General features: G+C 56.7%; 1 protein-coding gene across 4 annotated transcripts in view; it reads right to left on the bottom strand.

Annotated features, from left to right (window-relative positions):
- Myo7a (myosin VIIA) overlaps window positions 1-11,528 on the bottom strand; it is a 61,116-nt gene extending 49,588 nt beyond the window's left edge. For 3 of the 4 annotated variants that reach the window (XM_076843948.2, XM_076843947.2, XM_076843946.2), the window contains exons 1-4: window positions 11,418-11,528; window positions 7,124-7,276; window positions 636-820; window positions 60-181 (exon numbers count right to left, since the gene is read on the bottom strand). In XM_076843948.2, coding sequence (XP_076700063.1) covers window positions 60-181; window positions 636-820; window positions 7,124-7,276; window positions 11,418-11,516 — 559 coding nt within the window. In that variant the 5' untranslated portion in view covers window positions 11,517-11,528. Of the gene's footprint in view, window positions 1-59; window positions 182-635; window positions 821-2,636; window positions 2,655-7,123; window positions 7,277-11,417 lie in introns of all 4 variants that reach the window. The other variant, XM_076843945.2, reaches the window with a different exon arrangement.
- Between the last annotated feature and the right edge of the window lie 4,679 nt (window positions 11,529-16,207).

Consider the following 16,207-nt stretch of genomic DNA (forward strand, 5'->3'; position numbering starts at 1 on the left):
GTAGAGGTCATGGGCAAGGCCGACCCATCCCCACCCCGTCTTCCAAGCCCTGGTCTTACCTTCCAAGATGGGGGTGGCCTCCAGGACCTGCTGCTCGATCCAGGAGTGCTGCCCACTGATGGCTGCCAGGAACTGCAGGATCAGCTTTGTGCTCTCTGTCTTCCCTGCGCCAGACTCCCCACTGCAGAGGAGGGGGAGGCGGGCCAGGCCTCAGCCCAGGCTGAGACACGCAGCAACCTTGTCTGTGCTATGACTGACAGCTGGACTCTCCAGGGCTGGGGAGGGCTAAGGAGACCAGGGCTCTGCCATGCCCACCAGCAACCCTCCATCCCTGCATTCAGACACATACTCCCAACTCCACCTGTGCTTGCCACAAGCTCAGCACACATTAGCGGCTCAGTCAAAGCCTTGGCCTTTTACTCTCTGCCCAAGAGAAAAAGGGAATCTGAGCTTTCAACTAAGCATACAGGAGCCATCAGTAGGGGGCAGGGCTGGCTTTTAAAGCTAGCGTGAGCTTGGGTAGCATTAATGGAGATGTAAGACCTGGGAAAGGGAGGAGATTCTCTGTGCTATATGCAATGGTTCCTGAGGCATTCTGTGGCATTTCCTACGACTGCGGAGAGGAGGCTGCTCACCTGATGATGCAGCACTGGTCACGGCTGTTGCGCTTCATGCTGAAGTAGCAATTGTCAGCGATGGCAAAGATGTGGGGGGGCATCTCCCCAATCTTCTTGTTGGTGTACTGGCGGATGTGCTCTGGAGAGTAGATGGAGAGCAGCTGGTAGGGGTTCACAGCCACCAGGATGGAGCCCGTGTACGTCTGCGGGCAACAAGTCAGGGTGAGCTCTCAAAGTCGGACTCTAGACCAACTCCAGAAAGCTCCAGCTCTGCCTGCTCCATCTCAGAAGGAAGAGCACTGGCTCTGGAGCCCCACAGACCTGGGTAGGGTCCTGCCTCCTTAGGAGCAAGACAGGGCCTTCAGGCTAGCTGTGGGCCTGAAGACTGTCCAGTCTAGCCTTCTAGACTAGCAAAATGACATGTGACAACTTTATGAAGATTAAAGGAGTTTTTGTGTGTGTGATCCTAGAGAATGAACCCAGGGCTTCATACTTGCAAAGGAAGTACTCTACCACTGAGCTGCATCACCATCGTTTTTGAGACAAGGTCTTGCTAAGTTGCCCAGGCTGGCCTTGAAATTAAGATCCTCCTGCTTCAGCCTCCCAAGCAGCTAGGATTATTATGCCGTGCCTGGAGAGATGATATATTTTAATATTTACAGCACACAGTAGGTACACCTTAAATATTGGCTCCCAACTTTACCTCCAAGCCCTGCAAGCATACTTTTGGAGTGAAATTAATAAATTGGGGGCTGGGGATGTGGCTCAAGCGGTAACGCGCTCGCCTGGCATGTGTGGGGCGCTGGGTTTGATCCTCAGCACCACATAAAAATAAAATAAAGATGTTGTGTCCACCGAAAACTAAAAAATAAATATTAAAAAATTTTCTCTCTCTCAAAAAAAAAAAGAAAAGAAAAGAAATTAATAAATTGGACCTTGTCCAGAGGGGAGACAGGGTGGATGTAGAAAAGGGAAATAAGTCAAAAAGAGCTGAAGGATCTGGCACTATAATGTTAGCTACTTGAGAGGCTGAGACAGGAGGATTGCAAGTTCAAGGCCATGTAGGCAACTGAGTGAGACCCCGTCTCAACATCAAATTTTAAAAAAGAACTGAGCATGTAGCTCCATGGTAAAGCACTTGCTTTGCAAGCACAAGACCTGGGTTCAATCTCCAGAACTGAAAAGAAAAATAAATACATAAAAGGAGCGGAAGGGGCTAAGATGTGTGGCTGGGGGCCTGTTCTCTGCAGCACTGCCCCAGGGCCGAGGGAGCCTCTGTGCTCGGGGGACAGAGCACCTCCATCTGTTAGGTGGCATAGGCACAGGGCCAGCCTTCTGGCAGTTCTCTCTACGAGGACACCTCTGTGGGTGTCCACTCATGGGCAAGATTTCCCATTATGAGCATGGGCCCTGCCACATGAGGGACAGCAGGGCCTGGCCCCTGCTATCAGAGCAGGGAGAGGCATTCAGGGGCTGACCCTCCCTACTCCCATCCAAATCCAAAGCTTGGAAAGGTCAGGCCCAGCCTGTGATTGGTGATGGATGTATTGACATTCAAGACCTGGAGAAGCTGAAGAAAAATGTGTCCATATAGGAGAGGAGACAGCCTCGCCTGTCCCCACCCCCTTAGTGACACCAGAGCTGCCACCATGCTCCAGCAGCCTCAACGAGGCCATGCAAGGAAAGCAAGGCTCCCAGCATCTCAGGCCAGGGTAAAGCCCACCCTGGGCCAGGGTGAGGCTGTGCCAGGCAATCCTGGCCCATTTCCAGGCCTGGCTCTGACCCCCAGACCAGGAGCCCTGGCTAGACACACCCTGCTCCTGGCCCAGGGCTCCCCTTTCCCACCAAGCCTCATCCAAGCAGCCCCAGCCAGAAGCAGGGACACACAGCGCTGACTCCCTGTAGCAGAGCCAGGCAGGAGGAGAGGGGGCAGGGAGCAGGAGGCAGAGGGGGGCCAGGGAGCAGCCAGGCCAAGTGAACAAGCCCAAAGAGCCTCAGGGGTCTCTGCGTCACACTCACCCGCCCTCCACAGTTGGTCTGAGGTTGCAAAGTGCCCGGAGCAGGAGAAAATGGAACCGGTCAGTGGGAAACAGGAGAGCAGGGCATTCTCCATGGACAATGCTCCCGTGGCCAGGCTGGGCTGACGGACCAGGTGGGGACCTCGGCCACCTCCCTCTACAACTCGTCCTGCCCAGCTATGGGAAGCAGCTAGAGTGACCTCCAGGTGGGGAACCTGCCTAGGAAGAACCGGCCACAGAGAACATGCCCTGGGCAACCCCTGCTCTGCTCATCTGTACACCGGCACCCCCTCTCAGATTGCCATAAAGACTAAAGGACAAGGACTTAGCCTTGCCAGGTGCCTGGGACACGAGCTTGCTATTACTTCCTGCTCATACGTGCTACTCCTCTGTTTGGCCATCACCATGGGCAGGAGGCTGTCTCCCGCTGTCTCCCCACAGCCCTGGGGAGGCTGAGCCATGGGAGCTCACATGCAGCTCCTGGGTTCCTCAAGGTGGGTGTTGGGGGACCGTGAAAGCCACAGGACTCGCCAGTGGGTATCAAGCACAGAGGCAAGGGGCATGGAAGGGCATGATATTTGGGAGGTCTGTTGGAAAAGGTCACCCTGGCAGCCGTGAGGGACAAACAGCGGTCACCAAGAATGGAGGCAGACACCCTTTCAGACCTAATGAGCCAGACAGAGTCAGATAGTGACACTGAGAAGCTCGGTAGCCAAGTTTAGGACAGGGACGGTGATAAGAAAGGGTCATGGGAGACACTGAGACACCATGAAGAAACTTCCTGGGCAGGGGCTAGACCCTCTTCTCCTGCTCATGGCTCCTGTGGTCCTCTCCTGGACACAGGGCCCTTCGTTCCCCCGCCTCCTGAGGTCCCCATTTGATGTTCAGCAGCATGTCGGCGCCCGAGCTCCCCCTTCCCTCCACTGGCTCCCCCTCAACCCCCCAACGCGCCCACAGAGCCTCCTCCCCCTCCGTCCAGGGCAGGGACCTGGGAGGCCCCAGAACCTTCTGCCCCCTCTCCCTCCTTCCCTGGCGCAGGCCACGCTCATTCCCAGCAGTCCACAGTGGGGGTCCTCCGGCTCCCACACTTGTCCCTGCTGTCCCTTTCTGTCCCACTCAGAGCTGGGGTGGGCTTTGAAAAGATCTGACCATGTTATCCATCCAGCCGTTTCCCACGGCCTCGGGGCAAAGTCCACTTCCCTTCCCTGCCCACAGGGCCCCAAGCCCTGGCCCCTGCTCCCACAGCCGGGAGGCCTCCCTGTTAAACCTTGGGGCCAGGAACGCACTTCCCACGCCCTTCACTAATTCCTTCTTATCCCTCGGGTCCAAGCTGACATGACACCTCCTCCAGGAAACAGCAGTCCTGTGACCCGTCTTGCCCCACATAGTCCCTTCAGTTTACATCCCTGACACCTCCATTGTTCTGGTTCAAGGCCTCTGTCCCCAGTGCCTGGCACCACGCAGGTCACATAGGACACGCTCAGCAGTGTTTGCTGAGTGGCTGAAAGCGTGACTATTTTAATGGGCCCAGTGGACAGCATTAACTGCTGCCCCCAGAAACTAGCAGGGAGGGGCTTCAGCACCCTGTGGCAGCCCTCGCCACACTTCAGGGAGGGGCCCCAAGGCGGCCAACGGCAAGGCGGCCAAGAGTGTAAAGGGGCATTCTCTTTCTGTGTAGAAGGAAACGAAAACTTACACACACACTCACACCACACACACACACACTCTCACGCGCATACTCACACACACTCCCACTACACACATACACACACGCACACTCACACACACTCACCCACACACTCACTTGTAGTCTTTCGGGGAATCAATATGAAGTCAGTAGCAGTGGTTCTCTATGGGTCAGAAGGAAACTTGTTTTGTAGCACATGTAACCATTTAAAAATACACACTCCCACCTCTTTCCTCAGTAAGGAGGACCCCCCGCCCTCGCAGGAAAGCAAGGACAACCAATTAGCAGTAAGACCCCCGTGGGGCGCAGGACTTCACAGGTCCTGCTCCATCACCCCTTGTTCCTAGGAGGGAGGCCACTGGAGGTGAATTCTTTATTTTCAGATGGAGAATGGAAGCTTCCAGAAGGAAAGAGACTGGCCAAGGTCACCCAGCAGATAATAGGGAGTGGGGTGAACGAGGGTCACTGGTGCCAACCCCTGCATTGCCTTCTCCACCTAGGCTCCCCCATCCCCCAGGAACACATCTGTGGGACCTACAGAGCAGGCAGCAGGTGGTGGGAAGAGAGCAGGAGGCCTGGCCTCAGCTGGCACTGAGACCCTGGCCCCCTCTGAAGGTCCAGGGCAGCAGAGAGTTAATGGCCAATACCTTCTTGCTCCAGGAATAAAACCTGCCCCATGGAGCACTGGAGGAAATACTATTCCCAAGCCAAGGACTCAGTGCATGTGGTCCCTAAGGGCCCCAAGTCCCTGGGCAGAGACCAGGGATCTCTATGTGGCAGGAATCAATTCCACCTCCTGCTCCCCTCTTCTGGAAAGCCCCCAGGACTGCCACCCTGGGCACCCCTCCATGGCAGGTGGCAGGTCCTGGAGACAAGGATGTTCCCTGGGACTCAAACACCTACCCAGAATCACAGGGGCACTGTCCCCACATAAGAGCCCATGGTGCCCAGGAAGGCTAAGACTGGATGGCCAGGGACTCCCCTAGGGCTACTTGCCAAGGCTGGACCCTGCCTCCCACCTCCAAGTCAGGGCTGCAGCCTCTGCTCAGCATCAGGACTCCTGGGCCTCCGCCAACCCCGCCCTCTATTCCCCATAGGACTGAGGGGTGACCCTTGGCTCTGGGACCATCAAGTCAGGGCTACTAGGTGTCCTCCAAGGGCCCGCCCCTCTTCTGGGATGCTCGGGGTTGATCTGTGGCTGGGCCAGCCCCAGGCAGCTAGGAACAGCATCCACCCAGCTTCCTCTGTGAGCAGTGAGGTAACCTGAAGAAATCCTGAGTGCACGGGGCTGCCTCAGGGTAACTCAATCCATAAGTGACGGGGTTGCCATGGGTAGGGACAGGTCCAGTTTCTGGGTAGGCAACAGCCCGGATGCTTCTTTATAGCCCTGCTCTAGTTCTCATCCACTGAGATACAGAACCACAGACTCCGTGAGGTGGGGCATCCTCCATGCACCTCCGGACCCGGAGTCTCAGGCCCTGGGATGAGCCAAGAGGCACCTTTCTGGGTGCCATGGCTGGGTTCCCTGGCCAGAGCCCTATTCAAGCACAGAGCTTGCTCACCTCCTCTGAGCTCCCCCAACTCCACCCAGAGGGGAGCTCTGAAAGGTGCCTGCTAGGAACTGTTCTTTTTTTTTTGGTCCTGGGGATTGAATCCAGGGGTGCTCAACCACTGAGCTCCACCACTTGAGAATCTCTAAACCTCTGGAATTATTTTCTTTGATCCCTAGTCAGCCCATTCAAGGACATGATATCCCGATGTCCAGGCTGACCTCTGCGGCTGTAGCCAATTCTATTACCACCTTTCCCCAGTTTCACAAGCAAGTGTCACCGACTCCAGTCAGGCTGGTGCCTCCCCTGTCCCCCGCCCTCCCTCACGACTCCTGTGTCTGCCTGTTCCTGGAGTCGGCCTACTCCTCTCCTGGAGAGGAGCTGATTCTCCTACAAAATCCCTAAAACACACCCTAGCACCTCTTACTCTAAGCCCTGGGTCAGCAGGATCCCTGTCAGGGACGACTCCCATCATCCCCTGTTGCTCCCCTGTGAAGGAGGCCCTGAGCTCCTCCTGATAGGAGTGGGCCTGGGGTCAGGCCTCAGCACAGGGGAACTGTGGAGCATCCATCAGCTCTGACAGGCGCCTCCTCTGACAGGCAGGTGGACAGGCAGGCATCCCACTCAGCTATCACATGGCCCAGTCCTGACTGATGGCCACAGACCAGGAACCTCCGGTGGCCACTTGCCCCCCCAGGGAGAAGAGAAAGGGACCCTTAATATTTTTTACAACATAAAGTGATCCTGTGATCAAAAAGCCTGAAAACCTGTAGACTAGGTGATCTCCAGGGCCTGGTCTTGCAGTTCTCTAGCCCACCCCCTTGATCAGGGCTGTCCCAGCTCAGTTATCCTTGGGGAAGGGAGGGAGGGCTGGCTTGAATATCCAGGTTTTGAGGCCCTCCTCCACCGGCCCCCTCCAAAGGGTACAAACTCCTTAGTCAGCCCCCCCTGATCTTGAGGAGCCAGTGTTAATCCCCCAGCAGATATCCAAGAGAGCCCCAGCTCCCCAGATCCTGGACAATGTGCTAAGCCTGTCACTGACCAGGCCTGGCCACCCAGTGGTGTCAAGGCACCCAAAGGCACCTGAGCCTATAGTGTAATCTGCCCTTCCTCCAGCCACAGAGCCCACCAGCAAGGCCTGGGAGGACGACGAGCCTCAGACCAAGTGGCTACAGGCAGAGTCCCTGTCCTGTCCTAGGAGCCTGGGCCCCTGGGCAAGTGTTGGGCTGGAGTGGACCATGGCGTACTCACGTAGATGAGGTGGTCCCTGTAGCGGATGAGCAGGTTGCGCAGGATACCCGCCTCGTTGAGGTCCCCCAGACGGATCATGTCCTCCACACCGTGGACTGAGGTGGGATGCATGGGCTTGATGTGCGTGGCGTTCTGCGGGGAGATCCAGTGTTCCTGCAGGAGGGACAGTCCCTGGGGTCAGCTCATTTGCCTGGGCCCAGGCTGCATGCTGCTCAGGAAGAGGCCCTGGAGGAGCTGAAGCCTGGGGTCTGTGGGTCTGCTGTGGGAGTTGGGGGGCAAACACCGTCAGTTCTAACAGGTTTGAGTCTTAGCATGCTACTGCCTGTCCCACTCCTTAAGGCAGCTCTTCTTCCTTTTAAGGGGTTATCTCTAGACCTAAGAGGTAAGCAGGACAGGGACTTTAGTCCCTCCAGACAGTTGTCATTAAAGGGACCAGATTCCCTCTGGTCACTTTGCAGGACAGAGTGGAACGTGTAATAATTGGATTTGTACAGACTTGGCTTCAAATCCAGACTCTGGTAAACAAATACATAAAAGTAATTTCAGATAGTGCCGACAATAAACTGAAGGGCACTTGTGATAGAGAACTGCAGAGGGAGCTACTTTAGATGGGGTGGTCAGGGGCCACCTCAGGTGGCATTGAGCTAAGATCTGAGTGAAGACAAAGAGATCTCTGTAAAAAGATGGCAGGAGGGAATGTCAGGCCCAGGAGCAGTAAAAACAGCGCCTCTGAGGCTTGTGTAGGTGCAGCAGGTTCAAGGGAAAACCAGGGGGCAGGGCAGTAGCAGTGGCAATGACAGAAGTGGACCCACCGGGATATACTTCACCGGTCTTGCTGATGACCTATGTGGAGCAAGAGGAGAACTTTCCATTCCAGTGAGCAGCAGTGGAAACATGCAGGCTGCCTTCTGGGCTCTCCCCTGCAATACCCCGCGATGCCAGGAGGTGGCAGACGGGTGCACCCAAGAGGCTCATCAGCTCTTTACAGTTCGCAAAAGGCTGGTTTCCCAGGGTGCTAGGAGCTGCCCTCCCTGGGGTCTCCAGCACATTCTCCTCACATTTACAGACCCTGCATGAAACAAGAGCCTGACCCATGCTCTATGTGTGGCCACGGCCTGAGGAGAGCCTTACAGACCTCCTATTCCATGGAACCACACAGGAACCTGACTACTGTGGGGAGAAGGAGCCTCTCTGCCACCTCCCAACTGAGGTGACGCATGTCTTGTCTTACCCCACCTGCGCCTCCTCTGGCTCTTCTCCGGCATAACGAACCCCATTAGCTAGACATTAGAAGAAATCTGGGCATCACATCCCTGCCCCCCAGGCACCCAGTCCTGCCCATTCAACCCTCTAAACCCTCAGGCACCTGCAGCCCACACCCTGACCCACCTGGCCTGGGTCCACCTCTTGGGGCAGGGTGGTGCCTGCTTGAGACACTCAGAGGGATCACAGCAGGGCCAGGCAGAGCCTACCCTGGCATTTCGTGGCCCTTCCAGGGAAGGAGCATTTAACCTGAGTCAGGCCCTCGAGCAGCCTCCCTGAGTCACGAGGGGGCCAAGTGGTGAGGTCAGAGAATCCATCTGAACTTTCCAGTCCCCTGTGGAACATTCCTCTCCAGGCACCCTGTTTCTTGATGAAGGCTGATTCATTTGGAAAACTCCCTTTGCCTATCTTCTCTGCCTGACTTGGTCCCAGTCCTTGGAGTGGGCCAGAGGGAAAGGGCTCCTGAGCCAGCTCTCTGCCCTGCAGCATCTCCCCAGGACAGCTCAGTCAGAGGCCAAGAGCTGAGTCACGCGTGCCCTGGAAGTTCACGCACCTCACCCGCTGGAGCTTCTACCTCGGGTGGGAATAGGGATCCGATGCCTTCTTCCCGGGGCTGTGGGGAGCACTGACGGACCTAATGGCCAGGCTTCTCCATGCAGAACTGGGCCTGGCAAGTTAGCCCTGGGGATTAGCCCTCGAATGCTTTCTGTTTTATAAAGACCCCGTGTGCTCCCTGTTCCTCACAACATCCTGTTGAGAATCACAGCCCCTGTTCTCCAGTGACAAGTCAGAGTCCAGAGCCTGCGGTGTGGGAGGACGCCCTGCAGAGGCCCGCAGCCCTCAGCGCAAGGTCCACTGCCCCCACGGCTCTGGCCAAAGTGCAACCAGGTTACCAACAAGGCTGGGCCCTAAAGGAATGCCAGAGAGACAGAGACAGGACAGAGAGACACAGAGACAGTGAAACAGAGACCGAGAGGGCCAGAGAGTGAGATGGTGACAGGGAGACAGAGAGAGAGACTTAGGGAGACAGAGACACACAGAGAGAGGGGGAGAAAGAGAGAGAGCATGGACAACTCCCAGGGTCAGGGTGTGGTTGGCAAAGAGCTGGCCTGGGACTGAACTTGGAAGACAAGTATTCTGCCGAGGAGGGGAAGGAGCATGCACAAGCTACAGGAGTGGCTAGGACAGAGGGGACCCTGGGGTTCCAGTAAGGACTGGACCATAACCTGTCACACATCCTTCTCAAGAGCCTTCCCTGGGCACTTGCTCTGCTGGGCTCTAGGGAACCAAAGGTGACTTGCAGGGTCCTTGTTTCCAAGTTGCTGGGGTCTGTGGGAGCACAAAGAAGTAAAGGACAATGGCCTACTGGGGGAGGGGGCACAGAAAGAAGGGTCCAGACCCCCTGAGGCCCTGTGCCACTAAGGCAAAGCCCAACTCCATAACCTGGCACCCCCTGCCAGCCAGCCGTGCCCCTCCCCCTCTTATGGCTCCCACTCAGGGCCTTGGTGGGGGAGGGGAAGAGGGGACCTTCAGGATCAGGTGACACAGGTTACGGGACACCATCTGACGTGCAACATGACCCAGGTGAAACTCAAGCCTGCAGAGTCCAGTCCCCATCCTCAGGCTCAGGCGGGTTCAGGACCCGTTTCCCTGACAGCAGAGCCGGGCTCCCTGCTGCTGTGACTGCAGCCTCACTGTGGCTTCCTAGAGGAATGACGTTGGGGCCCTCTGGTTCTAGAGCCCAGGGGACAAAAGCATGGTAAACAGAAACTGAGTCCAATCGTTGTGGCTGTGGTGCCGGCAGGGGAAACGCAGGCACAGAGGCCTCCAGCAACGTCACTAGCTGTGCAACGAGGCAGGGGTCCCCCTCTGTGCCTCAGTTTCTCCATAGAACAGTCGCTGTCCTTCCCAGATGCCACGAGGACCCAAAGACAGAACATGCATCAAAGGACTCTGCAAACCCTGAGGGGTTGCCCTTGAAGACCTAAAGGGCAGCTGGGGTGGCCCTGCCCACTCCATGGATAGGACTCCGTGGGCCTCCTGAGCCTCCATGAGCCTCCACTCCACGGATAGGACCCCTGACCCTCCTTTCCCCAGCGGAGCCTCCTGTTCCTCTGGGTCCTGACTGTCCCCCCTCAGGCTACAAGGCTAAGCCGATGTCTCAGGCAAAGCACTGGGCACGATACAAGTTATCATAAGTCGAATTCCCCCGGGTCCTTCGTGTCCTTGCTAAGCTGCAACGGTGCACTCTGCACCCCATCTACATGTCCCCATGCCACCTACACGTCCCCCATGCCACCTACACACGCCGGCGCTGTACTTGAGCACACAGCTCAGAGACCCTGGGGCATCCCTGTGGGCTCCTGAATAGGCCACCCACCTTCTCCAGGGAAGGCCTGACTTCAGACCTGCCCCCTCGGCAAGGCCTCCCTAGCACTGCCTATCACACTTCTCTGTCCCTTTCCTTCTGGGCCAGGAGAGGTAGAGGGTCCATCTGTTCGACGGATTCCCAGGGCAGCCTCAAGGAGGACAAGTTCACCTGGTGCCACGACCCGAGAGCGAGATTCTAGGCGTTTCCCCGTCCACCAGAGCTGTCCTGAGGTGCTCTGCTGCGGCCTCCCCATGGGCAGCTGCACTCGGACACATTCACTGTTACCCCATCTCAGAGAGGACACTGAGGTTCAGAAGGGAAGGAGCCGTGACCAAGGTCGCACAGTCAATATGCAGCAGGGTTCGAATCCAGTCTGTCTGACCTTGAAGCACCCCTGCCCCCCCCCCGGGGGGGGCGCGTTTTCTGCCCCGACCCCTCACCCCAGTCCCCGGCAGAGAGGAGGGAAGAGCTGTGGAGATGGAAAGGGCAGCTGGGCAGGGGGAGAGCACTCCATGGGGTGGGTGCCTGGGAGGCAGAAAGGGGCACAGGCACTGCCTCTGTGCCCCATGACTACTTCGGGAAGCGGCTACTTCCCGGCCCCTGCCTCGGGACACTGATCAGCCTGTGTCGCATGGGCAGGTGGAGGGAGGGGCGACTCACGTTGCCTTCATCGTCCACCACCTGGATCTGCCCAGAGTCACAGAGCTTCACCACCGCCCCGATGGGCACGTCAAACTCCTGCCCGGATCTCAGGTCCATCCACACATAGTCCCCCTGGGGAGAGAGAGAATCCCAGGACGGCTGAGCAGGAGGCAAACCAGACAGCCCTTCCAGGATGCCCCCAAGCCCACACCCACCACCAAAAGAGGGAAGGTTGGGAACCATGCCTGCTGGAAACGCCGGGTGCCAGGCCCTGGGCTGGAGCTTGGGTCGTGCCATCGCCTCTCCTCTGGGGCAGCCATTATTCTCCCCACTTCACCGAAGAATGAGCAGATGCTCAGAGAGGGAGAGCAGCACACAGCAGGGCTCTAGCCCTGGCCCGTCCAAAGCCTGGCTCCCCCATGGTTCTGCCCGCTACATGTGTATGAGGGACTGGGGGAGTTTAGGCACAAACACCAAGCCACCCAAGTACAACCTCTCTGTCCAAGGAGTGATGTCAGGGACCCAAGGCTGCAGGCCCCATCTCTCCAGGGTCAAGTCTCACCATCCTAGTAACAGTTTCCTCTTAGTACACTCCCTGTGCCCAGCCTGGGATAAGAGACAGCCACATTGTCTCCTGGCTTGTAGGGAGAGCCCCAGCCTTGAGGGACATTGTGTCACTTTTGTGTCCCCTGCAGCATCTGGCCTATGGCCTGGCTCTCAGCACATACTGAAGGCTCACAGAGGCCAAACAACCGCATTCAGCGCTGATGTGTTCGACAGGCATGTATCTCTCGAACACCTGCTGTGTCCAAGGTACTAACTGGCCTAACTTTGGGGGTGGTGCAGTGACAACGGAATCTACTTTCTAGTTGAAGAAGACAGAAAATAAATAACAGAGCACATTTATTAACATAGTCCCTTTGGACATTGGTGAGTGCTTCCCAGGGAGTTACCGTGCCAACGGCAGAGACAGGCAGCCACCCTGAGCCTCAGGAGCCAATGAGGCCGCTCTGCAGAGGAAATCTCGGAGCTGAGATCTGAGAAGCAGGAGCCAAAGAAAGGGCAGGGGAGTCATCTGGACAGAGGGAAGTGGGAAGGAACAGCAGGGAGGTGTGGCAAAAGGGAATGAGGAAGAGACAAAGGTCAGAGTGGACTGGGCCCAGAAACACAAAAATGTTTGCTGACTTTGGGGTGAAAGATTAGATTTTATTCTAAACCTAATAAAAGTACTCTTTTTTGGGTGTTTTCGCAGGTGTGTGGGAGAACTTAGACATCCTAATAAAAATGTAACTTCATATTGAGCAGCAATTACAAACAACACTGATGAAACTGATTCTGGGTGACCCAGAGATGGCCCAGTGGGAACGGCTCCGGGCCAGGCTCTGAGCCTCAGTCTTCTCATTCCTCTTTGAGTCCAAGGTCAGTTCATGACTCTTTCAGTCTCCTGATCCCATCAGAAATTTGCTTCTCTTGGACAGGAGTCAGGGCATGTTAGGGAAAGGCAAGTTCCAAACCCAAGCTTCCTCTCAGAATGTCAGAGAGCATGGAGGGGCTCCAGAGCCGGGGAGACCTGTGTCTACGGGGCATCAGCTGCAGGACTCAGGCTCTGGGGTGGGCTCTGGGGCGCTTCCCAGAGCTGACCCTTCCATCCTCCAGGGCCCTGAGCTTCCTACCCCACCAGCGACTGCTCCTCCCAAGGCTGCCTACCCCCACCTCTTCCTGCCCCACCCCTGCTGGGTCTCCTCCACCAGCTGCCCCTGCAGGCTGCTCTCCTGTCCAGAGCAGGGGACAGGCCCAGGCTGCAGAGAAATGAGTGGGAACCAGGGCAGGCCCCAGGTCACACAGAACCTTTTGAGCCACAGACAGGAGCTGGACTTTCTTCTAATTTATGACAAGAAGCCATGGGGAAATGTCAGGATAGGTTGACATTCAAAATCCCACCCTGGCTGCTGGGTGAGGAGTGGAGTAACCGCTGGGGCTCCACAGAGGGTGGGCTGGGCCTCTCCCACCCAGGCGAGGCTGGTCCAAGCCTCCCATTTGTGACTCCCCAGAGCCAAGCACAGCAGAAGCCTCAGAGAGGAATGAGTGTGTGGAAGTGAGAGTGTGTGAGAGCCAGGGCAAGTGGGGCCTGGGAGAGGGAGAGCAGCCCGCCTGGCAGCAGCTGGACGCTCCCCTGGCCTTGGTGAATTGTCCTCACGCAGAGCACTCAGCCTCTACTTCATCTCTCAAGAGTCGAAAATGTGCCCAAGTTCACACAGTGGCTTTTTGGTAGGGCCAGGACTGAGGCCCAGGCCCAAGAGACTCCAGACCCAGTGCTCCTTCCTGACATCCCCTGGGCCCAGCCCTGAGCACAAGAGAAAGCATTGGCAGGGTCCTTGGCCTTGGGCGACTCATGGGCCCAAAGGAAAGCTGACAACAGGTTGAGGACAGCTAAAGTAACCTGTGTTCCTTGGCCCAGCACACAGAAAAGATGGTTCCCACTGAAAGAAGGAAAATAATAATAATAATAATACTAGAATAACTGAACAAGGGTCTAAGATTGTGGCTCAGCAGTAGAGCACTCGCCACGCACGTCTGAGGCCCTGGGTTCGATCCTCAGCACCCCATAAAAATAAATAAATAAGGGCACTGTGTCCAACTACAACTTAAATATATATATATATATATATCTCTGAAACAAGCAGGAAATGGAGACTCCCAGAGGCTGAGCCAGGTACTCAGAGTCAGGCAGCAAGCAAAAATGACTAGACTCTTCTAACCTCAGGCTGTCACCAGAAGATTTCTGCTGCAGGTCAGAGCTTGAAGGAGAAATTTCAAATGGTGACTAAGAGGCTTCAGGGGGAATTCTGAGACCACAGGACACCTGGGGTATGATCCCAGGGCAAGCCCTTGAATCAGCGTGTAGCTAGGAAGTAAGGGTCCCCATTTTAGAGATGAGGAAACCGAGGTCCAAAGAGAAAAGGGAACCTGGCTCAGACACTCATCAAACCAGTGAGATAAGCCTACTAGCCTCTGGAGAACAGAGCCTGAACCCAAAATAGGGTGGGAGGGAATCACTAGTTGAGTAAGGGAAGGGAAGCAGGAAGACGGAAAGAAAACCAAGTTTAACTGAGGGCAGGAGGGCAGCAAGAAAAGGGGACCTGGGCTCTAGGTCTAATCCCACAACCCCTCCCATCCCTGTGGCCAGTTCCTGGGCCACCATGATCGCATCTGGTGCATGACTTCCTGCACTGTGAGAGGCACCCCTCTAGGAACCTCACCTTGAAGTGGAATCCCATTTGTGACACGGCACATGCCTCAATGTGGCTAACTTGGGCCAAGTGCCAGCTTTCCTGATGTCAAAAGGATGGCTGGAGCAGAGAGCCCCCTAGGACCCCACCAGCTTTGCAGGATCTCAGTCCCCAAGTGATAACTTCCTAGAATGAGTCTAAATATTCTCAAAGGTACGCCAAAACCCAGTGGGGCCTACCCCCGGAAAAGCCAGCACACCGTCACAGTAGATTCTAATTTCAGTTCTGCCACTGATGCTGTGTGACTTTGGGTAAGTCATTCAGTCTCTCTGGACCTCACTTTGATCAGACTTCAAATGGAAGGAATTGGTGAATGCAAAGAGAGGCTTGGAAACGCGGGCTGTCCTTGCTCCCCTCCTTCTCCCAGGCCAGTCTGGGATCAATATGAATTCCCACAGGGCCTTAGCACTTTCTGCCTTCCCCTCCTTCCGGGGCTTGGGGCTCATTCCCTGTTTGCCAAATGTGGACACCTGAATGTGGACTCCCAGCCCCCACCACATATCTCCCTTATCAGTCGGGGCCACTGGTTTTCTCAGCCCCATTTCACAGGTGGGAAGGGAGATCTAAGCGTCTAGCCAGAGGCACCCATGAGTACAGCACAGTGTCCAGTTGCTAACCTTTAAATAGAGGGGACCGGAAGGCTGGCAGTCAGCCAATGGGCAATCAGATGGCTAAGGTCCCTCTGTGCACCTGGGGACAGTCCCTGCTCTGGATCCCAGCAAAAGCTGGTAAATCTTTAGCCCATCTGGATCCCCCCACCCCCCACCTTCCTCGGTCACCAACTTTCCAGATGGCGCCCAGGGAGGCTGCCTTGGGCCGGCTTCCTGCTGGGGTCGGGGTGTCAGGGATCCCGTGCAGCACCCTAGGGCTGTCGTCCTTCCTCACGCCCCGGGCTTTGTGACCCTACGCCTTCCCGGCTTCTGCCCCGCGGGGACACTGAGGCGGGGCGCCCTCCCCGCCGGCCTGGGTCTCACCGGCAGGACGGCGAAGGTCTTGAGCGCCTGGTTCAGGTTGCGCACCAGCGCCCACTTGCCCGGCTGCGGGGCGCGCGCCTCTCCGGGGTCAGCGGGGCGGCCGGGGGCCTCCATGGCGCGGAGGGTCTGGTGGCGGCGGCACCGCTCGGGCTCCCTAATTCACCTAATCCCCTGCGCGCTGCCCGGGAACCCTAAACCGGGCCATCTGCCGCGGGCCCATGGCAACGGCGGCTTAGGTGACGCCCGCCCGCCGCGGGAACGGGGAGGGGGCGCTCGCCGCCCGGACCCCTCCCATCTCCGCGACCCCGGCACCTCCACCTGCAGGGCTTCCAGGTGGCTTCTCCAGGGCTGCAGAGCCTAGCCTTGGGGCCCCTGGGGACTTGGCACCTGGAACCGCACCCTGCAGTTTTGGAGAAAATCAGTATTTCCCCTGCAGGGATGTTATTGAATAGAACTCAGACTAAAGGGAGGTGGCCTGTGACTCGCTGGCTACCTCTGGAGACTGAAAACAGATAAAAATCAGTCTTTAGGGCACCTTTGTGGG

Source organism: Callospermophilus lateralis, chromosome 2 (genome assembly GCF_048772815.1).
Source record: "Callospermophilus lateralis isolate mCalLat2 chromosome 2, mCalLat2.hap1, whole genome shotgun sequence".
Lineage (NCBI taxonomy): Eukaryota > Metazoa > Chordata > Mammalia > Rodentia > Sciuridae > Callospermophilus > Callospermophilus lateralis.